The 26,794-nt window shown below is 36.2% G+C and overlaps 1 protein-coding gene across 4 annotated transcripts in view; it reads right to left on the bottom strand.

The window, feature by feature from the left end:
* Positions 1-26,794, bottom strand: part of ADGRL4 (adhesion G protein-coupled receptor L4) — a 140,907-nt gene that overhangs the window by 29,265 nt on the left and 84,848 nt on the right. For all 4 annotated transcript variants that reach the window (NM_001076908.2, XM_059884708.1, XM_010803395.4 and 1 more), the window contains 9 exon segments: positions 5,023-5,089; positions 5,219-5,439; positions 8,156-8,359; positions 9,603-9,776; positions 16,430-16,632; positions 20,212-20,328; positions 21,662-21,845; positions 21,950-22,129; positions 22,920-22,990. In NM_001076908.2, coding sequence (NP_001070376.1) covers positions 5,023-5,089; positions 5,219-5,439; positions 8,156-8,359; positions 9,603-9,776; positions 16,430-16,632; positions 20,212-20,328; positions 21,662-21,845; positions 21,950-22,129; positions 22,920-22,990 — 1,421 coding nt within the window.

The raw sequence follows: 26,794 nt of genomic DNA, 5'->3' as shown, positions 1-26,794 counted from the left end.
CATTTGCAACTCATTGGGCTGTGGTCCCTAAGGTCAGGCAACCAGTGGCACTGATTATTGAACAAGTTATGGTTAGTGAACCAAGAGACTCACAGCTCTTTGTTTGGGTGTTTGTACATTGGAGATAAGAAGTGTAATGCACAGAGAAAGTTACCATGTGAAACCAAACAAAGCATTAAAAGTACTCTTCAGGGTTTGAGTCAAAGTTCTGTGGGATCATGTTGAAGAAAGGATCAAACTGATTTCAGGCATCACAAGGTGGTAGGATTATTGACTGAAAAGAATCAAGGAAATAGCCAAGGAACAGTAAATATTCTAAAGAGGATAATGTTTTTATAAGAGTTGTTTAGTGGAGACATGCAGTGTGAAAAAGGACTGAAAATAGACAGGGCTCAGCTAAACTACTGATAACTTTATATACCAGTCTATGGTATTTGAAACATGTGGTGGTGGTTTAGTTGCTAAAGTCGTGTCCAACTCTTTTGCAACCCACGGACTGCAGCCCACCAGGCTCCTCTGTCCATTGAATTTCTCAAGCAAGAATACTGCAGTGGGTTGCCACTTCCTTCTCCAGCAGATCTTTCCAACCCAGGGATCAAACTCATGTCTCCTGCATTGCTGGCAGATTCTTTACTGCTGAGCCACAGGGAAGCCCTATTTGAACTATGCTGCTGCTGCTGCTGCTAAGTCGCTTCAGTGTGTCTGACTCTGTGTGACCCCATAGACAGCAGCCCACTAGGCTCCGAACTATAGGTCAAGGGAAACTATCGGGACTGAGATGAAGAAAGTAGGGCATGGATTCAAATTTATGAACTTGAGTTCCTGCTTTATGTACTTTGTGGCTATTTGGCCAATTGTGTAACCACTTAATACTTCAATCTTTCCAACTTGAAAATAAAATACATCACACACATACATTTTTGAGTTGTTAAAGGATTAGATTAAATACACTAACACACTTATTGCCAGGAATAAATGAGCTTAATATTAATGTTCTTATTTTTCTTATTAATAGTTCCCACTATGTGAGCTGAGTTTGGGCCAGTTGATTATGAATAGATTAAAATGAAATGGGAAAGAATGGCATCAGAATGTCAGATTAGAAGGCAACTGCACAAGTGGCAAGTTAAAATTAATCCAGAACTAGTTTCAAGTTGTAGCCTCATTTATTTGTAGTGTCTTGGGGCCAATCACTTAGCATTTTGAATCAAATTCTACTTTTCACTAACTATAAAATGGGACAATAACAATGTGGATGGATGATTTAAGGAGACTGAATACTGAAATATTACTTATCTTTTTAAAATTAGTAGCTGCTCAATAAATTGTAAATTTAAAATTCCTATTATTGTTATTAATACTATAATCTTAAGAGCAGCAGTGACTCAATAGGATAACAAATGTCTGATTATGAAAGTAGAGAAGAAATGGATAAATTCAAGGTGGGAAATTTGATAATTAATGACACAGACTTAAGAAGTGATGTATCTATGAAAATATGATTATTGAATATTTTCAGTAACATGGTAATTTTGTGATTTCTGGGATTCCTTATTTACAATAGCAACTTTTTTGTCTGTGTCCTTTGTTTTCCTTCAGAAGGAATCTGGCAAGCTTACAGGGTTGCTTAGGAGACACTTAAGTTCACACTAAGAATCCAATTTATGTAGAGTAGACTCTGTTTCTCACCCATCCACAAATGAGTTTCTCATCTCACTGGTGTGGTCCAGCCCATGTTGATGTCTTTCAGATCTCACCAGTTATCACTTATATTTAATTATATGTTATGCTTTGCATTTGTTTCAACTTGCTTTCTCCTCACTGATACTAGAGTGGACAGAGCATAATTCTTATATTTCTTTTGTTTTCCCATCATGCCCAGATCACTCACTTAAGATAGTGAACTTAATAATATGGCTTGGCATCCTTTCCTACCAGAATATCCCCTAACAAAGGATGATAATTTTCAATTCAGTAATTCTGTGTAGATGACTGTTAGAGTGGCATGGATGGTTCTAGGATGTGTTCCTCCATTCCTAAAGCTCAGCTCCTCTGCTGCATGGGGCTAGAAGGGTTTGATCAGCTCTTGGTGATGGAGAGAGCTTCATGACATCACTCTGGTTTAGTCTGGTTCTTATTACTGTTGGTAGTCTTGATGTGCTTCCCCTGTGGCTCAGGGATAAAGAATCTGTCTGCTAATGCAGGAGACATGGGTTCAATCCCTGGGTCAGGAAGATCCTCTGGAGGAGGAAATGGCAATCCACTCCAGTATTCTTGCCTGGGAAATACCATGGACAGAGGAGCCTGAGGGGCTACAGTCCATGGAGTCGCAGAAGAATTGGACATGACTTAGCGATTCAACACCAACAATCTTTGTTCATGTGTTGGCCTCCACTTAGATGGTAAGTTCGATCTTAGTGTTTATAGTATTTTATTTCATCTTAACCCCTTCTATTTCAGAGAGCGCTAGCCATGCTACCATTCAACATTCCTGTCCTCAACCTATTCTCTTGTTGTGTGTAACTTCACTTGACCTGACAACATTCTGTGCATCCCTACAACTTTCCCTCGTCTAAATTTTCTGTACCTACAAGATAGCTGAAACCTTTGTGTGCTACCCCCATCAATTTATTTCCAAGCACACTCTATAATAATCCTTTTCCTCCCTGCTGTCAAGGGAATGGACAATAAGCATGCAATCTGCAGGGAACTAAAAGCAACTCTATGTTCTATGTTCACCCTTGACCCAAAGTCAGGGGAATATGTCAAGGTGTCATAAAAACTGTTCATACTCTACTCTTGTATATCAAGGAGACATTAAAATTCCCCTGGCATTCAACCTTGGATCAGGATGAGAGTTTTTACTATTTTACCATTTCCAATTCCATTGTCTACAGACATTTTACAGTACTCCTCTACAACTCGTCTTCAAGGAGAACTGGGGGGAGCACTTATTTTTTTCCACTGGTAAGGTAAGGAAAATCTTTACACAAAGAACAATGTACTCCCTTACAGGCCAAGGACTCCTAATTCCAAGTCATGACTCTCTCGCCCCCACCACTCCTCAAATCTCCTTACTGGGTTATAGCTGGTCCTACTGTCTCTTTGTAAGACCCCTGGAAAGTGTCAGGTCCAAATTATTGGGGCTCTTTTTAAAATATCTGGTGCTCAAAATTTCTTTTACTCATTGAACTCAATACTATTCTGGGACAACTCAATACTATTCAGGAAAAGTTTTACTTAATGTATCATACTGCTTAATAATAATATGCCAGCATTAACACAGAAAGTGAGCTGCTGCTGCTAAGTCAGTTAATAATATGCCAAAATTAGCACAGAAAATGAGATAACTAGAGTAAAGGAATTCACTTTCATTCAATAATTATTTAAAGAATTTCTTCTGTTTTAAATATTTATAAAAGATAAACGGTATTCAGTTTTAGAGTAAAACTAAGGGGCCTGTATGACCCTCTAGTTAAATGGAATGATTAATATACAGAAACTGTATGGAAGACACATTGGTTCATTGATTTCAGACTAGGACAGTGTGACCCTGTTCATTTAGGTTTCTAGGAAAGTTTACAGGACTCATTTTTGGATATCCTTTCTAAAGTCCATCCATCTTACCATAAGAGAATCCAGTTATCTCTCCCGTTATAGCAGCAAGAGTAAAAAAATAATTTCAGGGAACACTTTCCATTTCTTACTTTAGAGAAGTATGTTTGTTATTTTTTCCTGTTTTCAGATAATTCCTAGCTCATACGTTCCTCTAAACTCTAAGGATCACTGATCCACAGAACTTTCACTTGTACAAAACAGTATCAGAGGTGGTCCACTCTGTAGAGAAGGAATAAGTACAATAACAATATATAGATAGGACCTATACACAGAATGCCCATATCAGGGAAACACATGAAAATTCATGGATGGGACATATTCAACCTATATTCTCACATAGTTGAAAATTTTTCAATTCTAAATTAACTCTGAAGCTGTTTTAGCTGAAATCTTGCAAGTGTTTTCTTTTTCTATTGCTAGCCTCATTGTCAGAATTATAAACAATTTTTCTGCAATCTTTAGGAAATATAGTCTCTAAATGCACTTTCACTCATGCCATTAAACAATAAACCTTGATAAAAATCCTCTGCTTTGCATTTCAAGTCTTTTTCCATTTAGCAGCTTCCTCACAACCATAAAAGCACATGGGGAAAGACTGAGAGGAAAAAAATTCAAAAAGATATCTAACTTATGGTCAAAACATATGGGACAAAGTTGTCCAAAATATTGTCACAACTCCTCCATTAACAATTCATTCTATTGTAGAGCAGTCAGACCTCCCAGATTCCCTGACAGACTATTATATTCAGAATGGCTTTGAAAACTTACGGCACTTAGACATGCTCTGGAGACATATAAAAATGTCTTTATTTAGAATGGAACATATAACAGCTGCCAAATTTGTAGGTTTGAAACCACTTCCAATAAGAATTAAAAGGCCCTCTTCCCAACTGAAATAGGGCTATCAATATATGACTTGTCTGCTCATGGGAAATAGTGGGTTCTTGTCTCTGATGTTGCAATTTAGTTTGAAATCACTTTCCTGATGACAGGGTACATAAGGATGATAAAACTATAAAGATGACAGTCTAATCTTCAAAGATCACTGATCATTGATAAAAGATTAAATAACGTAAACATCTGAAATGCCAGATTATCAGCTGGTTGGCACACTCTCAGTACTGAAGTATGCTGAGATACTACTGATAAGTGAAAAATGCTTTTCTTACAAGTAATGCAAAAATACATCCTCCCAAGAGGTGCAAGTGAACTGTAATAGCTTTGAGTTTAAGATGTATATTTTTTCTTATTAGTGAAGCAATGTTTATAGTGTTAATAAATGATTTATAGTAAAGTGCGCAAAATAAATTTTCCTCTCAAAGTGAAGACTGATTGCTGAGAATTTTAAGCACTTTTAAATCAACACTTTTCCGAATTCTAACCGCAATTTTAAAATATACTTACAAGAATGATTAGACAGGCTGGTCCTATAAAACTCCAGATAAAGTTGTTTTCTGTGCTAAGCCAACATCTGAAAAGTAAATAATAGATAAAATCTATACTTATGTTTGTATGTACTTCGACAAAGCAAGAGTTTCAGTGATATACACAGCTTATTCAGAATTGCATATCAAATATTTATGAGAACATCTTAACTTACACTTTGGTGGTGCCATAATATCTGTATCCTAATGATGCTGAAAATCCAACTACCACAGCTGGGCTGAGATAGCCAAAAATATAAAAATTCTTGTGCAAAAATCCTTTGTTATAGATGACTCCTACAACAATGAGATAGAGGTGGATGCCTTCAATGCACATCCATGCAAAGGCAGCTAAAAAGAAGTAGTGCAGCAGCCCAGCAACGATGGAACAGAAGAGCTAGACAACAAAGAAAGAATAAAACCATAAGCAATGCTTATTTTAACATTATTGTAACATAAAATATTGACTTTCTCTATAAATTATACTATTTTATATAATGCTTGATCACAGTAAAATATCCTTGTCAGATGTCAAGCTTTTTAATTGTAGCACTTCCACCTGATTTAAAAGAACTGTGCTTCACCGAAGTGCAACACTCATCAGTCCTGTAATAGAATTAAGTTGCTAGTCTTGTCTAGAGATTTATACTTTTTATACACTTATGTGATAAACTGTGGATTGGTCACATGCAACCATGATTATCTCAGTGACTGTGCTGTGATTTGAGCTGATTTCTGTTTTGGAGATATCTTTATTTTAATTGTGCTCAAAGAATGAAAATAAATAAGAGAGGGTACTGAATTAATAAAACAAATGAATAAATGATGATATATTTTACAAAAATACCCATTATATATTCACTTTAAGTTACAAGATTAACAGGTACATTTGAGATGGATTTCAGTAAAATGTTATCTATTAGTACTGACTTCATACTTAGAACTATAGTTAGAAATGAAGAAATAACAAATGAAGCAGTTATACATTTCTGTATTAACAGAACTAACACAATTGGGCTTCCCTGGTGGCTCTGGTGGTAAAGAATCTGCCCATAATGTGGAAGACCCGGGTTTGATGCCTGGGTCAGGAAGATCCCTTGGAGAAGTAAATGGCAACCCACTCCAGTATTCTTGCCTGGAGTATTCCATGAACAGAGGAGCCTGGTGGGCTACAGTTTATGGGGTCACAAAGAGTCTCACATGACTGAGTGACTAACACACACACACACAACACAATTACTGGTGAGATAACATAATAATATTTAAATACTTACTACACTTAATAGAGTATAAGTCAATCATAAAGAGATTACCTACTAAAATATATTTTAGAGCAGTATATAAGGTTGGAGATGATGATTAAAATCTGGGAACCACTTTAATGAAGAAGTGAAATTTGAAATACGGCTTGAAAATGGGGAGAATTTGACAGGTGAAACATAGAATTGAAAAGAAAGACTGAAAAAAACAGTTTTGTGATGAGGATAATGATGGGATGAAGACAGGGGAATTATGCATTGGAGGATAGTGGGAATACACAAAAATGAATGATGTTATAAATACCATTGAAAAACAAACAAAAACAGAATGGAGTTTACAATTTAGCATATATTATATTAAATAGGTGCTTTGTGGCATCTACTTCAGAAGAGAACATTGATAACTGATGGTTACCTCCACTACTTGGAAGATCACTAAAAAGAATGGAAATATGGAGGCAACTGAAGGTTCTGTGGTCATGTTGATGTATTTCTCTGGTCTCCAGCTGCAGAGTGGGCTGCAGCAGCTGCATAGGAAAGCCACTGATGTGCCCGGGATTTCTGATGGCTGTTGTTGTTATTCACTCGCTAAGTCATGTCAGACTTGGTGAGACCCCCAAGGACTGCAGCATGTCAGGCTTCCCTTTCCTTTATTATCTCCCAGAGTTTGCTCAAATCCATATCCATTGAGTTGGTGATGCCATCCAAGCATCTCATCCTCTGCTGCCCCCTTCTCCTTTTGCCTTCAATCTTTCCCAGCATCAGAGTCTCTTACAATGAGTTGGCTCTTCCCATCAGGTGGCCCAAGTATTGGGGCTTCACCTTCTGCATCGGTCCTTTCAATGAATATTCAGGGTTGATTTCCTTTAGGACTGACCGCTGATAGCCATTAACTGAGCACAGCAAGACATTACTCTTCTTGAGACTTGCCATGTGACTTTGGTTGAGGGTCTTCTGAAAGGACTACTTCACAGGCAAGCTGAGCTTTCCTCAACTGCCCTGCTTTCTAAAGTGTTTCTGTGCATGGCAAATCACTTCAGTTGTGTCCAACTATTTGTGACCTCATGGACTGTAATCCATCAGATTCCTCTGTGAGGGATTCTCCAGGCAAGAATACTGGAGTGGGTTTCCACACCATCTCCTCCAGGGGATCTTTCCGACCCAGGGATGGACCTTGCATCTCTCACATCTCCTGCATTGTCAGGTGGGTTCTTTACCACTGGCAAGCCCAAGGTGCTTCTACTTCTACCACTAGTCCTTTCTTCCTTCTTTCCTTCTTCACTCAGGCTCAGACCTGCATCTCGGCCTGATGGCTCTCCATGTCTTTATCTTCCCATCTGCTCTCAGAGTCATTTCACCTAATAAAGTTGTTGCTTGTTTTATCTCACCTTAGGTCAGTCTAAATCAATATGGGAGAAATTTGACAAGGCTCTAGATCATTAATGGTGGAAAATGGTTATTATAAAAGTGCAGATACTAGGCTGAGCTAATTTATCAAATTTCAACCTATGAATTCTAACCTCTTTTGTGTTCTGTCCCTGTCATACGATAAACATTTGTTTTCTAGTATCTTTCTCCCCTCTACTTTTGTTTAATGGCCATGTAGAGACAAACCAAACCAAAACAAAACAAGGTTATTTCTTTTTACAGTTCATCATGAGGGCCACTGTGGTTAATGGAACTAATCATCAAGTTGCTAATATATGTTAGCATTTCAAACTTAGAAAAGCTTTAAGAACAAAGTATATAGTGTGTTTGCTCCACCAAGCCCTTAATTCCAAGTCATGTTTCTATTACATATATATTTAGGAAAGTAAAAATTTAGAAAGCAGAGAGTAAGAGAGATCTACATACCTTATTGGTATTTGTATTTATCCCAACAAGAAAAACAAGTTCAGCAAGGAACAGGCTACAGCAGAGATTTTTGTGAATTGTTGTCCTCGTGCTTTGAATTTCACTGAAGAACCAGAAGGTAAAAATGCATAGGGCAAGGCAAATCAGTGAAATAATTATTCCTAGCTGAGTGATCCTTGTAAGAATATTATAATCTTTAATACCCTAAGGGAAAATAATAATACAGCTGTTAAGAGACTTAACTCAGTAGCTTGTCAAAGGAACTGCAACATATAATGAACTTTCTTTTTCGGTGAAACATTAATCGAACTGTTCCTAAAATGTAAAAATACAAATGTGCATTTAGATGAGAAAACTCTGTACTTCTGAATATGCTTAATATTCACAGAAATCTGATATAAATCACATAGCACTTTAACAGTTCTATAATTAGTGATTTTTTTTCTAAGCATAGTGTATATTAGTATATGGTTTAACAATGTTATCACCATCAGTTTCTTGATATTAGCAAGGCAATTCATTATTGTAATGTGAAAATGGTTAATTAAAGCAGATTTATCAGTGACAAGAATAAGTCTTATTTCTATGCAGTAATTCATTTAAACACATTAAATGAAGGTATCATAAATGCTGCATAAATAGAATAACAAAATAGTATAGGTGAGAGACTTTGAAATGGGAAAGTTTGGTTTCACTCTAACCAGATGGTTTTATATACATAACAGAGGCACCTTAGTTTATTTAACATTCAGAAAAAAATCACCTTTCATTCAGGAAAAAAAAAAAATTTTTATCACTGACATTACGGTTAGGCAGATTTATTTAGTCACAATAAGAATTTGATGAATTCTAAGTTTTGTATAGAAATGAGACTGCAATCTAAAGATTACAAAATAAAAAAATTATACAATGTAAAAGCAAGATATTATGATGTAAAATACATAATCTGAAGCTTTTTACTTTAGTGAGATTTTTCATGTCTAAAATTCTGTGGCATTCTACATTATTAAAAAACTGTATTTGTTACAGATATGCTAATAACACTTACTGACCAGGTATCAGAGATTTAAATGAATCTGTCATCAGTAAAAATAAACTTTCAATACAAAGGGAAAAGCCCTTAAAGTTCATGATCTTTTAAAATGTACAAATGGTTCCTAAAAGCAGCATTAAAAACTAAAGTCTGGATAGAAATCTGATATATAACCTACTAGCTATTATAGACTGGTAAGTCTTACACTAAAAACAATCAAGGATTTAAACTATATGTCATAGAACGCAGGTAAGAAAAGAGAGACTAAAAAAGGTAATGTTGAGATCATATCAATAAATTAATGCTATTTACATCCAAAGAACATATAATAATTAATTATTGTCTTGAACAACGTGAAAAACAAGAAAAAAAGCAAAGCCAGATTTAGAAATGTGAAGTGGGAAATTGCCTTACAATAGAAGAACCAGAAGACATCAAAATTGCAAAATGTGTCAGATGGTTACAGCGGCACGAGGTGTGGGTATCATTCGAGTGTGTCAGCTCACAGCCCTCTGAAGACCAGCTGCCATTCATGGTGTCAGGTAAGTAGTTCCAGAATGCACACTGACTCTTATATTTATCTGTGGTCTGAAAAAGAGACATTTCACTGATGAGAAAAGAGTCACACATATGATATCATTTCAGTTATATTTAAAATACTATTTTGCATAACAATATAATTAAAACCACGCCTAAAAGGTAAAGCATAAAATCAACACTAATAAGAGAGTGCTGCTGTTGTGTGAAAGAACTGAAGTTTTTCCTACGACCATGCTATATTTGATCACTTCTGTTTCATGTAGTTGTGAGAATTATTATCAACTGAGATCACGTAGGGGCTTCCCAGGGGGCTCAGTGATAAAGAATCTGCTTGCTAATGCAGGAAATGCAGGAGACCAGGGTTGAACTCCTGAGTCAGGAAGATCCCCGGGAGGAGGAAATGGCAACCTATTCCAGTGTTCTTGCCTGGAAAATTCCAGGGACTGAGGAGCCCAAAGGGCTAGAGGCCATGGGGTGGCCAAGAGTCAGACACAACTGAGCACTATCATGTATCTTATCTAGAATGGGGCACGACATATCTTTATTATCTTCAACAAATATTTATTGAGTATGCACTAGCTGTTAGTCATTGATCCAGGTGCTAAAAATAAAACACTGAACAAAACAGAAAAAGTGTTTGTATTGCTGACTTTATATTCTAATGAGAAGATGAGAAATTATTAAAAACGCCAGGGAAATGAGAGCAGGATTAATCTTGAGGAGGCTTCTCACAGGAAAAGATGTTTAAGAAAATACTTCAATTAAGTGACACTGTGAGCCCTAAAGACTTGGGAACAGAGGGTTCTGACAGCTGGAATGGAAAACAGAAAAGCTCTGAAGTGAGACTCAACGAACGTTTTCCAGATATATCTAGAAGCCAATGCAGTTCCAGTAATGAATGAGGTAAAGTGTGGTGAGTGTAAGATCATAGATCACAGGGGCTGATCAAACAGATTACAGGATGATTGTTCAATACGTAGCAGAGTTCTCCTTATCATATATTAACTAATCACAATACAATACCTAATGCACTTTAAGTTTTAATAAGTTATTCATAGAATGCTATATATCTATGCTAGTTTATCTTTTAGAAATAAAACTATTTACAATTATACAACAATTTACAGTTAACCACGTGCTTTCTCACCCACTTTGTTTAATCTGATCCTCCAAAGAGCCTTGTGAAGAGGATATTGTATTAAGAGACTAAGATATGTCAAAACTGTATTTAAGACCTGGTGGCTCGGGGGTAAAGAATCCACCTGCCAAGCAGGAGATGTGGGTTCAATTTCTGAGTTTGGAAGATCCCCTGCAGAAGGAAAGGGCAACCTACTGCAGTATACTTGCCTGGGAAATCCCATGGACAGAGGAGCCTGGCAGACTATAGTCCATGGGGTTGCAAAAGAGTTGGACATGACTCAGTGACTAAACAACAATAACAAATCATTGATAAGTGGAGTAAAGCAGAATCAAACATAAATCTTCAGATTAAATATTTATTAAAGAAAATATTGCTGGTGGTTTAGTCACTATTCCGCATCCAAATCTTGCGATCCCATAGACTGAATCCCACCAGGCTCCTTTGTCCTTGGGATTCTCCAGGCAAGAACACTGGAGTGGGTGGCCATTCCTTTCTCCAGAGGATCTTCCTGACCCAGGGATCAAATCCAGGTCTCCCCATCACAGGCAGATTCTTTACTGAGTCAGTAGGGAAGCCCATATGTACACTACCATGCATAAAATTATATTGGCTTCTCTGGTGGCTCAATCAGTAAGGAATATGCCTGCAATGCAGGAGACCCAGGTTTGATCCCTGGGTCAGGAAGAACCCCTGGGGAAGGAAATGGCAACCCCTCAGTATTCTTGCCTGAGAAATCCCACAGAGGGAGGAGCCTGGCCAGCTACAGTCAGGGTCATGAGTTGGACACAATGTAGTGACTAAACCAAACTACCAACACATAGGCAAGGCAGAGAAACCAGAGATCAAATTGTCAACATCTGTTAGGTCACATAAAAAGCAAGAGAATTCCAGAAAAAACATCTACTTCTGATTCATTGACTAAAGGTTTGACTTTGTGGATCACAACAAACTATTCAATTCAGTTCAGTTCAGTACACTTCAGTTGATCAGTCGTGTCTGACTCTTTGCAACCCCATGAACCGCAGCACGTCAGGCCTCCCTGTCCATCACCAACTCCCAGAGTCCACCCAAACCCATGTCCATTGAGTTGGTGATGCCATCCAACCATCTCATCCTCTGTTGTCCCTTTCTCCTGCTGCCTTCAATCTTTGCCAGCATCAGGGTCTTTTCAAATGAGTCAGCTCTTTGCATCAGGTGGCCAAAGTATTGGAGTTTCAGCTTCAACATCAGTCCTTCCAATGAATACCCAAGACTGATCTCCTTTAGGATGGACTGGTTGGATCTCCTTGCAGTCCAAGGGACTCTCAAGAGTCTTCTCCAACACCACAGTTCAAAAGCATCAATTCTTTGGCACTCAGCTTTCTTTATAGTCCAACTCTCACATCCATACATGACCACTGGAAAAACCATAGCCTTGACTAGATGGACCTTTGTTGGCAAAGTCATGTCTCTACTTTTTAATATGCTATCTAGGTTGGTCATAACTTTCCTTCCAAGGAGTAAGCATCTTTTAATTTCATGGCTGCAGTCACCATCTGCAGTGATTTTGGAGCCCAGAAAAATAAAGTCGGACACTGTTTCCACTGTTTCCCCATCTATTTGCCATGAAGTGATGGGACCGGATGCCATGATCTTAGTTTTCTGAATGCTGAGCTTTAAGCCAACTTTTTCACTCTCCTCTTTCACTTTCATCAAGAGGCTCTTTAGTTCTTCTTCACTTTCTGCCATAAGGGTGGTATCATCTGCATATCTGAGGTAATTGATATTTCTCCTGGCAATCTTGATTCTAGTTTGTGCTTCCTCCAGCCCAGCATTTCTCATGATATACTCTGCATATAAGTTAAATAAGCTGGGTGATAATATACAGCCTTGACGTACTCCTTTTCCTATTTGGAACCAGTCTGTTGTTCCATGTCCAGTTCTAACTGTTGCTTCCTGACCTGCATACAGATATCTCAGGAGGCAGATCAGGTGGTCTGGTATTTCCATCTCTTTCAGAATTTTCCACAGTTTATTGTGATCCGCACTGTCAAGGCTTTGGCATAGTCAATAAAGCAGAAATAGATGTTTTTCTGGAATTCTCTTGTTTTTTTGACGATCCAGCAGATATTGGCAATTTGATCTCTGGTTCCTCTGCCTTTTCTAAAACCAGCTTGAATGTTTGGAAGTTCACGGTTCACATATTGCTGAAGCCTGGCTTGGAGAATTTTAAGCATCACTTTATTAGCGTGTGAGATGAGTGCAACTGTGCGACAGTTTGAGCATTCTTTGGTATTGCCTTTCTTTGGAACTGGAATGAAAACTGACCCATTTCCAGTCCTGTGGCCACTGCTGAGTTTTCCAAATTTGCTGGCATATTCAGTGTAGTATTTTCACAACATCATCTTTCCGGATTTGAAATAGCTCAACTGGAATTCCATCACCTCCACTAGCTTTGTTCATAGTGATGCTTCCTAAGGCTGTGGAAAATTCTTAAAGTGGTGGGAATATCAGACCACCTTACTTGCCTCCTGCAAAACCTGTTTGCAGGTTAAGAAGCAACAGCTGGAATCAGACATGGAACAATAGACTGGTTCCAAATTGGGAATGGAGTATGTCAAAGCTCGTATACTGTCACTCTGCTTATTTAACTTATATGCAGAGTACATCATATGAAATGCCGGGCTGGACAAAGCACAAGCTGGAATTAAGATTTCTGGGAGAAATATCAATAACCTCCAATATGCAGAGGACACCACCCTTATGGCAGAAAATGAAGAAGAATTAAAGAGCCTCATGATGAAGGTGAAAGAGGAGAGTAAAAGAGCTGGCTTAAAACTCAACATTCAGAAAACTAAGATCAAGATATCTCGTCCCATCACTTCATGACAAATAGATGGGGAAACAATGGAAATAGTGAGAGATTTTGTTTTTTTTGGCTCCAAAATCACTGCAGATGTTTTTTGCAGCCATGAAATTAAAAGACGCTTGCCCCTTAGAAGAAAAGCTATGACCAACCTAGACAGCGTATTGAAAAGCAGAGACATTACTTTGCCGACAAAGCTATGGTTTTTCCAGTAGTCATGTATGGATGTGAGAGCTGGACTATAAAGAAAGCTCAGTGCCAAAGAATTGATGCTTTTGAACTGTGGTGTTGGAGAAGACTCTTGAGGGTCTCTTGGACAGCAAGGAGATCAAACCAGTCACTCCTAAAAGAAATAAACTCTGAATATTCATTGAAAGGACTGATACTGAAACTGAAGCTCCAGTACTTTGGCCACCTGATGTGAAGAACTGACCTATTAGAAAAGACCCTCACGCTGGGAAAGATTGAAGGCAGGCGAAGAAGGGGACGACAGAGGATGAGATGGCATCACCGACTCAATGGATATAAGTTTGAGCAAGCTCTGGGAGACAGTGAAGGACTGGGAAGCCTGTCATGATGCAGTCCATGGGGTTGCAAAGAGTCAGACATGACTGAGTAACTGAAGAATAACAACAAATATGTAAAACAGCTAGTGGGAAACTGCTGTACAGCACAGGGAGCTCAGCTGAAGGCTTTGGATGGCCTAGATGGGTAGGATGGGGGGTGGGGTGGAAGGGAGGTTCAAGAGGGAGGGAAATTTATACATATATAGCTGATTATCTTTATTATACAGAAGAAACTAATACAATATTGTAAAGCAATTACACCCCAATTAAAATAACATAGAAAAACCATGAGGCCACGTAAAAGAACAATGTATTTTTTTCTAGGATCAAAAGGTCATTTGCATTTAGTATCTGAAAATATCTAAACTTATTTTCCATTCTTAAAACATTTCACTCCTTCTTTTTCCCTCAGCAGAATGCCTATCAATGTTTAGGTCTGAGCTACTAGTTATTTGGATTTTCCATACACTTTAGTTTCTCTCTACATCAGGCATCTTTCTTTACAGTGACAAATCTGGATTGTATGTAAGCATATATAGTGATCCCTTGATAGCCACAGGTGATTGATTCCAGGACTCCTGTGCATCCTGAAAACCACAGATGCTTGAGTGACTTCCAGAAAATAGGGTTTGCATCTAATTTATGCACATCTTCTCAGATATTTTAAATCATCTCTAGATTACTTATAATATACAATAAAATGTAAATGCTATGTAAATAATTGATGGCCTGCAATAAATTCAAGTTTTGCTTTTTGGAACTTTCTGGAATTTTTTCCCCTCAAATATTTTCCATCTGTGTTTGGTTGAATTCATGGATGTGGAACCTGTGGATATGGAAGGTTGACTATATGTTCTTTGAGTCCCCTGTTTCTCATAAACATGCAAATACAATTTTCAATTTGCATGACAACCTTGCCCAGCTTCAAGGTTCTCTAAATGGAGCTTCTGAGGCACTTTAATCATGTACTGGGACTGAAATTCAATTGAAAGCCCAAGAAACCATCAACGGTATGCAGCAAACCATATGATTTCGTGTTTTCCCGTTCACTTTTAGGTCTATAGAAAACCTAAATGCTTGGTTATTTCTAATCATATTTTTTTCATTATATGGTTTTAATTATATATGGATTTGAAAAAAGATTTAGAATAACAATAAAAGAGTAAAGTGAAAAAAAAAAAAGAGTAAAGTGGTCTCAGATACTTTCTTTAGGAAAAAACATTATAAACTTCTCTATGATTTCACTGTAATCAGCACCCAAATCCCTCCAAATATTGTTTTATATGACAATTATTAACCAAACATTTCCCTCATTACAAAAGTAATATTTGTCTCTTTGATATGTTTTTATAACTTATTCCTTGAAGGTACAGAGATTTCCAAAATGAAAAATGCACTTTTAAAACTAAAATGTAGTTTAATTTCAGAGATCAAATACCTAAAATTCTTTGGTATTCATTAGAAAGTATAAAAAGCACTGAAAGTACCAAGCTATTTATTTTTAGCTACACATTTTTTTGATTTAGCTCATTTTATTTGTTTTAATATTTTTGGCTGTGATGGATCTTCAGTGCTGTGTGGGCTTTCTCTACTTTCAGCAAGCAGGGGCTATGCTTTAGCTGCCTTGCGTGGGCTTCTCTTTGCAGTGGCTTCTCTAGTTGCAGAGCATGCGCTCTAGGATGTGGGCTTCAGTAGTTCGGAGCATGTGGGCTCAACAGTTGCGGTTCCTGGGCTCTAGAGCACAGCCTCAATAGTTGAGGTGCATGTGCTTAGGTGCTCTGTGGCATGCAGGGTCTTCCCAGACCAGGGATTGAACCCTTGTCTCCTGTATTGGCAGGCAAATTCCGAGCCACTGGGGAAGCCCCCAAAATATTTTATAGAAAAATTAGCTGAAATCACTTTACTCTTTGATTTTTTTTTTAATTTTATTTTATTTTTAAACTTTACATAATTGTATTAGTTTTGCTAAATATCAAAATGAATCTGGTTTCTCTTCAGATCGTATAAATCTTTCGCCTTTTACTCTTTGATTTTGAATTTGTAGGTTTAAACTCAAGAATTCACATATAATTAAAGTGACACAACAAAAAAACTCATTTCTTTGAATGTTTCACAATAATAATCAATAGTCACTGGAATTTCAACTTACCTTTATGTGACTTAATGTAAATGTTACTTTTTCAAGTTCGTATAATGTGGGTGGGTTTGAGCTAATTGAGAGTGAAATTACTGAAGAGATGACTCTTCTCTCTTCTTCAGCTTTATCATAACTTTGAGGTTCCAATAAGTTGTCAGATGATGAAAACAGAGGACCAATGCTCTTATAATATAAAAATGCAACTGCAACACTGCCTGTCAATCAAATAAAGGCATTCAGAAAAATTCTTAAAATAAACATAGAAGAGGCAGTTATACACATTCCCAGATACTGAAATGTGGGTCTTATTATATCTATGCTCACATCATCAAACAATATTAAAACAGGTTCTCTGACCTCTATGACTCTGATCATGGATTGTAGCATCTCCTTGGCACAAACTATAGTTAGGAGAAATTCTGTCCTAGATAAATTTACATCTAAGTGCTGAGTAAGAACCAAGGTGTTAGGTATACTTACTTGAAAAATAAAATCTTGACTTACTACATTGCTGGACAAGTGCATGAATTAGAAAGATACTGGTAAAAAATTATTGTATAACAAAAAAGATTTATAGTGTTAAGAAAGTTTATAACTGAAGAGTTGTGAGATGCCACTGAGTTCAGCCTCATGCCCACTGAAATGTTTCCTATTTAAATTGATGACATACGCAGTCTCAGGGTAGGGAATTTATTGTCTTTCAAGGCAGCCATTTATCTGCACCCTCAGACTCCCCAGATGTAGCACAAAACCCAATACTAGAAATGCTACCAGATCAGTCCATACTATCTCATGACTATTTTTTCCTTAGCCTGGACTCTGCACCTACTTTACTGGATCTCAAATTGCCTCTGTTTTTGTAGAAGTTCATTATCACTGATATTAATTGTGTGAACAACTCAACATCAGCATCTATTGTCTTTTAAAATTCCCATCTTCACTTAGGTCATGTAACTTCTCTGCTGTATAGAATAATAGACAGTAAATTGAGGAATTTATATTCAGAATTTATTTATTTAGAATTAGAAGTTCTGGTTTTAGTCATTGCTTACACTTGTCTGTCCCTGGGTAAACGTGAACATTCTCATGTAAAACATCATGAGTGAATAGTGATACTCCCCCTGGCTATCTACTTGGATAAGGTGGAGACCATGTACTGTCACTATATGAGAGCTGTCTGTAAAATTTAAGATGCTATATTAAGATGATTATTGCTATACTTAATAACTGGAAACATTATATGCTTGCTTCGATGCTTGAACAACTTAGGAATAACTCTACCATATTCATTTGTTTCCTCAAATTTGTGACACCAGTAAATAATCTGAAAAGCACAAAATAATCACAATCATTAATACAAATGTAACAATGTCATCAAAAACAAAGGATTGTGATACAAAGCTGGAACTCTCCACATCACAATTTAATATATTTATTAGTAAATAGTATTCTTTGGATATCATTATGTGAGCTAGAAGTTGCAAAAATATATCAATATGCTTTCTATCTCAGTCTAGAAAGGTACCAAAGACACCGCTAAGAGTCTTGCTGACATTCAGATACGTTACATATTTTCCTAAACTGTCAGCTCAGAGAAATGTTAGTATACCATGTTTGATCTAGTGAAATTATGATGGCTCTAGGAGATTGGCAGCTAACCCAGCATTTGCTATGGACAGACCTGGGTCAGAAGCAGAACCTGGAAACCTCTTAGGTGAACCTGACTTAGTCCAGTTGATGAACAAATTCATACAAAAGCAACTTCTCAGAGGTTGTAGGAGGGGATGGTTCAAAATCAAATGAAGCAGCATAAAGATAACATGGATTTAAAACTATGAATCACTCCTATCTTTTTTAAAGGAAACTATTTTTTAACATCAATTTTGAGTAAAAGAAGATGCATACCACATGGAATGGTTCAAAATACCTTTTTAATTTTTTTCTGAATATAGTTTCAATATTTGTTCATTTTTATCATTTGGAACCTATTTTAAATTTCTCACTAATTCTAGGCCTGATCTGGCTTTTAATTTTCATATCAGTTCAGTATCTATTTTTGTAAACCAGTTCATTCATTAATGACAGACACCAAAATTCAGTACACAAAATATATTAAAAATCCATCTGTGCCTCCTGTATTTTCCTACTGATGACATTATGCAGCTTTTAACTAATACGTGTTTTCATTAACAGATTTTGTCAATAAACGAATAATTGCATGTAGACATCATTGAATGGGTTTGATCAGTTTGTTACACTTGTCCTTCTTTTAAAGATTCAACCTTGAGGAAAACAAATTTTCTTCTTCTGCATTCTTGAGAGCCAGTATTACTGTTCCTTTCAAATGTCAGAGTTTGCATGCATGATTATGAAATATAACAAACCTACTGTACACTCAGACAGGATCTCTTTGAGATATTAATTCCATGACAATTTTATCATCTGTCACTATGATAAGTATTTTCAATGTCTTTATCCTCAGTTTCTAAATCCTACTCAAGTTGTCTTTGAAAATACAACAGTTTAACACATTCTTTGGATTTGCTCCTAAATATTATGTGTGTGCTTGGTTAATTAGAATATGATATAATGGGGTAAGAACCATGGGTCCAATGGCAGTATGGCTTAGTTATTTTTTCTTTTTTATGGCCATCTGTTCCCTACTTTTGAATAAAAAATGACAAGAAAAAAATTGAGAGGATAATATCAATGGATTAGAAACACATTTCCCATTAGTGCTGTAAAAATTTTTTTAAAAAGATATTTTTTCTGAGAATGAAAGCACAAACTGCTTTTTAACAATAAAGACAATGTATTTTTTTAAATAAAATGATGTCTATAAAGTGACATATGTGTATTACATATATTTTCCATTTTATGTATGATCACCTATACTTGCTTTGAGAAAATATTATAATCATGCTTTCTTTAGGTAATATATTTTGACCTATATGAAAACAACAATATTTCTATTATCAGCAGGGTTGTTACTTTTTTTTTTTTTCCTAAGTGCATTGCACTGAGGACAGATAAATGGTTAAATTAGAATAGCAGCTGCTAGCTTGTCTGTGGTTAGGTGACAAGGAAAACCTGTTCAGGGCTGGTTTCTATGTTAACTCCTTCCCTTCAAGTTTTAGTTCTGTATTATCTGTTACATATATAGAGATAAATCCATTAACTTCTCGTGCTTTAGTTTTATTGTCCATAAAATGAGGATGTTAGTTAGATAATTATAAAGTCATCTGCTAGTACTAGCACTCTTGGGTCACATTTCTTAAGAAACCCTGCCTTTAGTTTAGTTGAAGAGTTACTGTACAAAGACTAAGAAATGAACAGAAGAGAAATTCAAGCTTAAACAATAACTTTCTACCTTTTTTGAAAACTATTTCTATTTGTCTTCCTCACACAATCCCAAATTCAGGCTCACAATGGGGAATATGAAGGATTTCTGAAGAACTATTAAAAGGACTTTATTAAAATTATGGCATCCACTGACTGCTGCAAAATGAGGAATAAAATGACAGTTCCTTTGTATATTTCCACTGGGATCCTAACAGTGTTAGACAATTACAGATTTGGAGGGTCAAGGACAAGAAGAATCTAGATATGAGCTAAAATTCTCCCCAGGTATTTTTATCATAATAAAAATATCAAATACAAATATAGAATTTCTATGTATAAGCATATTTTTCTATAGAAAACCACACATGTTATAAGCACATATGATACAAGCAAATCTATGGTATTTATTGCAAAACATTGAAATATTGTTTATAAGTTTGTCAAAGTCCTACCATTTGAATCATATGCAGTTTTTCTCTTTGGAAATATCTTTATATTATCTCCATCCATATTCATATGGGGATGAATATATTTTATGTGATGTGAATCAAAAAAGAAAGCTTTGAGAGCTGAAACAAAAATATGAAAATAATAAATTCTCTGACATTAGTTTAATTAATATATTTAGTTAGAAAGAACTTGATCCATCATTATCATATTTCAACTCTTAATTACATCAGGTAGAATGAATGTATTCTGAACATGATGTCTAGACATTATAATGTGTATTTAAAAATTTAATTCAAGTTTATAGTTTTTTTATTACACTACAGCATTCATCATTTAATTCTATCTCTATTAATAAAAGAAAATATGTACACAAAGAAGCTATAAATCATAATTACTAAAGCAGACAAGAAATTATAATGTACTAGAGGATTATATCTACAACATAATTTATTATATACAGAGTGACTGAATTAAATTCTTGAGTGATAATTTCCTTACCTGTGCATAGTCACCTTTTTCATGAACGGATACAGAAATTTGTGAGTCACAATGCTTGTTATCTTAATTTTGAGTAACTGGTGAGTCCTGATGACATAAAGATTTTTGTATATCTACTACTGTACAGCAGGATAGTATCCAGAAAATATAATAGAGGTGTATGCGATGATTATTTCAGAAAGTGTACCTTGTTGCCTCAGAGCAACTTTACAGGCAAGCTCAGTTTGATCCAGATTCTTAAAAGTGTCAAGCATGAGATTTCATAAAGCAGGAAATATTCTAATTTGTTATGTTAATTGCTTTATATTACTGAAAGGCAAATGATTCCTAATGAGAAATTAAAATATACTACATTCATGACAAAGATATATGCCCAACGGATTTCAATGTTAAAAATAAGAATCAGATTATTGCAGAAACAATAAAAATTATGCTTGTAAACTGGTGTTAGAAGTCAGGATGGCATTACCTTTAGGGGTCAGGAGTGGTTGGCAAGGGGGATGAGGGGTCTTCTGAGGTGTTATTATACAGATGTGTTCATTTTGTGAAAATTCATCAACTTATATTCATTTGATAAGTACATTTGTCTTTATATGGGTTATAATTCAATAAAAGTTTGACTTTAAATATATTACATCCAGAAAATCTATTTATACTATCACCGGTCAAGACAGATCCTGCCAAGTCATGAGATAACAAGGAAGTAAGGTTCTCTGAGCATTTAAATGATAAACAGTTCAGAAATAGGAAAAGGTGAAAGTTGCAAGTAGGAGACAAATCTCATGCATTCATCCTTTTTATTCAAACTTCATTCATACCCACTCTTGTGATATGCTTCATCATTTACGTCTGTACTGCCAATTTAATTAACGGCAGTGTAGATACTTTTCATCTCTTTTGAGAATGGCTTCTTTGGAAAACACTATTGCCTTGAAATTGACCTTGACTTCTTACCTATATCACTTGAATTAGTATCAAACTGAGTGGTCTTTTGAAAGTTCTGAGATATCCTTAAGGTAGCCTGCTCAGCAGTATGTATCAGTTTTGTGAGATGAGTTATTCTCTGATTTGTAGATAACTTGTCCCAAACTGTAAATGTATCCTTTTGAACAAAATTATTCAGAGTTTTTACAAATTCCTGTTGAAAAAAAGTGTACCTTTTAAAAATGTTGGAATCTTACATTAATCACAGATGTAAGGAAACTTTTAAACTTATATTGAGTTAAAGCTCAACATACTTACAGTAAGAGTTGAATTAGAAGAGGTGTCCTTGGCTGAATTCGAGCTGTTCATATAACCCAATAGTGGGGATGATTCAGCTAATACTTCTGTATATGCAATTATATCCATCGGTGAAAGATCTTTCAAAGAATTTCTATAGACTTCTCGTAGCAAAGCCACAGGTTCTTCTATGTGTCTAATCTGAACAAATATGAGTTCAGAAAAAGAAAACCAGCTTAAAGCACTATTGGGTCTTTACAAGAATACAGGTTACATGTTAAATATGTTTTTTTCACTCCTACACATAAGCTATCAGACTACAACTAAATCCCAACATGAAGCAATGAAACCTGAAAGTATTTATAAAGGATTAGCAAATAGCTTAAAAAGCACAGAAGTTACTTCAGAAAGGCAATGTACATTTGAATTTATCATTTTAAACTAGCTTTTAAAATGTATAATAAATTATGACTTAATTTGAATTAGGTTTTAGTAAACCAGAAACTTTTTTACATGATAAAATGGCAATTTGCTTTACCTGATTGCTAATGAGTCATGTTGAAACTCACTTCTAATCATAGGACAATAATTTCATGGACGTCTTACTCTTTGGAATAATATTGCTTTGGTGCACAAAATCTAATTGCATACAACTATGTCTCCTTAGAATGTGGATATGCCCTGTGATCAAAATGTGTTTTTACTATTTTACCCACCAAATTTCTTAACATGTTGTAATAACTTGCCAGTGTACAGAATAGTGAAAAAGTAACTTATATTAAATATATGTCTTCTTCAGTATTTTGGGGATTTTCAAATTAATTTTATCTGACACCCAAACAAAATACTTGGAGCTTTATATGTAAATATTTTCAACTCTACATGAAGATCAACAGTTTGTTACTCTTAAAAAAAATGTGCCTTTGGAAAGATTATAACTGAAACTAAAATGTCAAAACAGAATAAAATTTAATTCAACTCTTTTACTCACTTTTGTTAAAGTTTTATTAATATTTTCAGCAACACAGGCATTATCTAAATGGCAGTCTGGATTCACAATTTCTGTAGAAAAAAATAGTTATGTATTAAGTTTCAAAAAATATTTTCCCTAAGATAATTATATTGATTCCAATGATTTTGCTCACTTATTTAGATATTAAGACACATTCTTAACATTTGAGTTTTATTTTTATTTATTCATGAAAGTTCATTTATTTAAAACATTTTTTATTATTATTTAAGTTTTACTCCTCATAAAAATTCACTTATTTTTATTTGTTAAAATGCAAACTATTTTATGGAAAATAGAAAATTATAGTTACTGAAAGGAAATAGGGTATATGGGGTCAGTGGTAAAGAACCCGCCTACCAGTGCAGGAGATGGGGTCTGATCCCTGGGTTGGGAAGAGCCCCTGGAGAAAGAAATGACAACTCACTCCAGTGTTTTTGCCTGGGAAACCCCATGGACAGAAGGAGCCTGGCAGTCTACAGTGCATGGAGTCACAAGAGTTGGACATGACTTAGTGACTAAACAACAATTACATAAAACATGTGATCTACATTTGCCATTAAATAAAACATCTTCCATTATTTCATTTTGTAGATAAAGGACTACTGGCACGTTTCTTCGAAGATGTAGCTCTTTGATACTTCAAAACTATGCAGTCATATTTTATATAGTGCTTTAAGATTTTGTTTTTTGATGTGGACCATTTTTAAAGTCTTTATTGAATTTGTTACTAGTGGCTCAGCTGGTAAAGAATCCACCTACAATGCGGGAGACCTGGGTTTGATCCCTGAGTTGGGAAGATCGCCTGGAGAAGTGAAAGGCTACCCACTTCAGTATTCTGGCCTGGAGAATTCCATAGACTATATAGTCCATGGGGTTGCAAAGAGTCGGACATGACTGAGTGACTTTCACTTTTTTGGCTGTGAGGCATGTGGGATCTTAGTTTCTCAACCAGGGATTGAACTTGCACCCCCCTGTATTGGAAGGTGAAGTCTTAACCACTGGACCACCAGAGAAGTCCCCATAGTGCTTTGATAACATATAAAATTAAATAGTATATTTATTTTGGCAATAAATGCTATCAATAGGTATAAACAGTGATTTCCTGTGGATGTCTGATAATCTTCCCTGCAGGAACAGTTATAGCCACCATTAATTTTTTTACACAGTTCATTTTCACCACAGGCAAATGATTCACTGTCCTCATCAATATCTGGAAATATTTGAAAAATAAAGATTTTAATCTAGTGCTCATATAGTTGCTATTTTGTTGATAATAGTATTACATACTGTTAGTAATTTCATATCAAATTACGTAAGAAAGCAAGACAAGTGCCATCATCTGGAAAAGGACAGGGCAAACTTAGCTGCATATATTTTCAACTTTCTTTTGGTCAATCCATTTGGACAGTATATTGAAAATGTTATTCATAGACCAACACTTGAATTGCTTTCTGAACAGCAGGATTCATCAGCAAAATTATTAAGTCATAATTTCCATCATTGATGATGCAATGTTTATTCCTAATTAAATAATAATCTAATTTCAAAAACACATTTAGAAACAAACATTCTCTGTTTTCTAGTATTAAACTGATTGAACAACTCAGTTTAGAATAACCTGGAGGGCAAAAAAAAAAAAAAAAGAGTAGCCCATTTTCTTTCCAAAGCTTCATTTTTCCATATGTGCATGCTAAGTTGTTTCAGTTCAGTTCAGTTGCTCAGTCGTGTCTGACTCTTTGCGACCCCATGAACCGTAGCATGCGAGGCCTCCCTGTCCGTCATCAAATCCCGGAGTCCACCTAAACCCTGTCCATCGAGTTGGTGATGCCGTTCAACCATCTCATACTCTGTCGTCCCCTTCTCCTCCTGCCCTCAATCTTTCCCAGTATCAGGGTCTTTTCCAGTGAGTCAGCTCTTTGCATCAGGTGGCCAAAGTACTGGAGTTTCAGCTTCAACATCAGTCCTTCCAATGAACACCCAGGATTGATCTCCTTTAGGATGGACTGGCTGGATCTCCTTGCAGTCCAAGGGACTCTCAAAGAGTCTTCTCCAACACCACAGTTCAAAAGCATCAAGTCTTCAGTGCTCAGCTTTCTTTATAGTCCAACTCTCACATCCATGCATGACCACTGGAAAAAACATAGCCTTGACTAGATGGACCTTTGTTGGCAAAGTAATGTGGTTTTTTAATATGCTGTCTACGTTGGTCATAACTTTCCTTCCAAGGAGTAAGCGTCTTTTAATTTCATGGCTGCAGTCACCATCTGCAGTGATTTTGGAGCCCAGAAAAATAAAGTCAACCACTGTTTCCCACTGTTTCCCCATCTGTTTGCCATGAAGTGATGGGACCAGATGCCATGATCTTAGTTTTCTGAATGTTGAACTTTAAGCCAACTTTTTTACTCTCCTCTTTCACTTTCATCAAGGGGCTCTTTAGTTCCTCTTCACTTTCTACCATAAGGGTGGTGTCATCATGCACATATGAGATTATTGATATTTCTCCCAGCAATCTTGATTCCAGCTTGTGCTTCATCCAGCCCAGCGTTTCTCATGATTTATACTGCATATAAGTTAAATAAGCAGGGTGATAATATACAGCCTTGACATACTCCTTTTCCTATTTGGAACCAGTCTGTTGTTCCATGTCCAGTTCTAACTGGTGCTTCCTGACTTGCATACAGGTTTCTCAAGAGGCAAGTCAGGTGGTCTGGTATTCCCATCTCTTCAGAATTTTCCACAGTTTATTGTGATCCACACAGTCAAAGGCTTTGGCATAGTCAGTAAAGCAGATATAGATGGTTTTCTTGAACTCTCTTGCTTTTTCAATGATCCAGTGGATGTTGGCAATTTGATCTCGGTTCCTCTGCCTTTTCTAAAACCAGCTTGAACATCTGGAAGTTCACAGTTCACATATTGCTGAAGCCTGGCTTGGAGAATTTTAAGCATTACTTTACTAGCATGTGAGATGAGTGCAATTGTGAGGTAGTTTGAGCATTCTTTGGCATTGCCTTTCTTTGGGATTGGAATTAAACTGACCTTTTCCAGTCCTGTGGCCACTGTTTAGCTTTCCAAATTTGCTGGCATATTGAGTGCAGCACTTTCACAGCATCATCTTTCAGGATTTGAAATAGCTCAACTGGAATTCCATCACCTCCACTAGCTTTGTTCATAGTGATGCTTCCTAAGGCCCCCTTGACTTCACATTACAGGATGTCTGGCTCTAGGTGAGTGATCACACCATCGTGATTATCTGGGTTGTGAAGCTCTTTTTTGTACAGTTCTTCTGTGTATTCTTGCCACCTCTTCTTAATATCTTCTGCTTCTGTTAAGTCCCTACCATTTCTGTCCTTTATTGAGCCCATCTTTGCATGAAATGTTGCCTTGGTATCTCTAATTTTCTTGAAGAGATCCCTAGTCTTTCTTATTCTATTATTTTCCTCTATTTCTTTGCATTGATCACTGAGGAAGGCTTTCTTATCTCTCCTTGCTATTCTTTGAAACTCTGTATTCAAATGGGTATATCTTTCCTTTTCTCCTTTGTTTTTCGCTTCTTTTCACAGATATTTGTAAGGCCTCCTCAGACAGCCATTTTGATTTTTTGCATTTCTTTTTCTTGGGGATGGTCTTGATTCCTGTCTCCTGTAGTGTCATGGACTTCCATCCATAGTTCATCATGCACTCTGTCTATCAGATCTAGTCCCTTAAATCTATTTTCACTTCCACTGTATAGTCATAAGGGATATGTGTCCAACTCTTTCCAACTCTATGGACTGTAGCCCTCCAGGCTCCTTGGTCCATGGGATTCTTCAGGCAAGAATGCTGGAGTGGGTTGCCATTTCATACTCCAGGAGATC

Source organism: Bos taurus, chromosome 3 (assembly GCF_002263795.3).
Source record: "Bos taurus isolate L1 Dominette 01449 registration number 42190680 breed Hereford chromosome 3, ARS-UCD2.0, whole genome shotgun sequence".
Classification (NCBI taxonomy): Eukaryota; Metazoa; Chordata; class Mammalia; order Artiodactyla; family Bovidae; genus Bos; species Bos taurus.
This window is presented reverse-complemented; position numbering and strand designations above follow the sequence as displayed.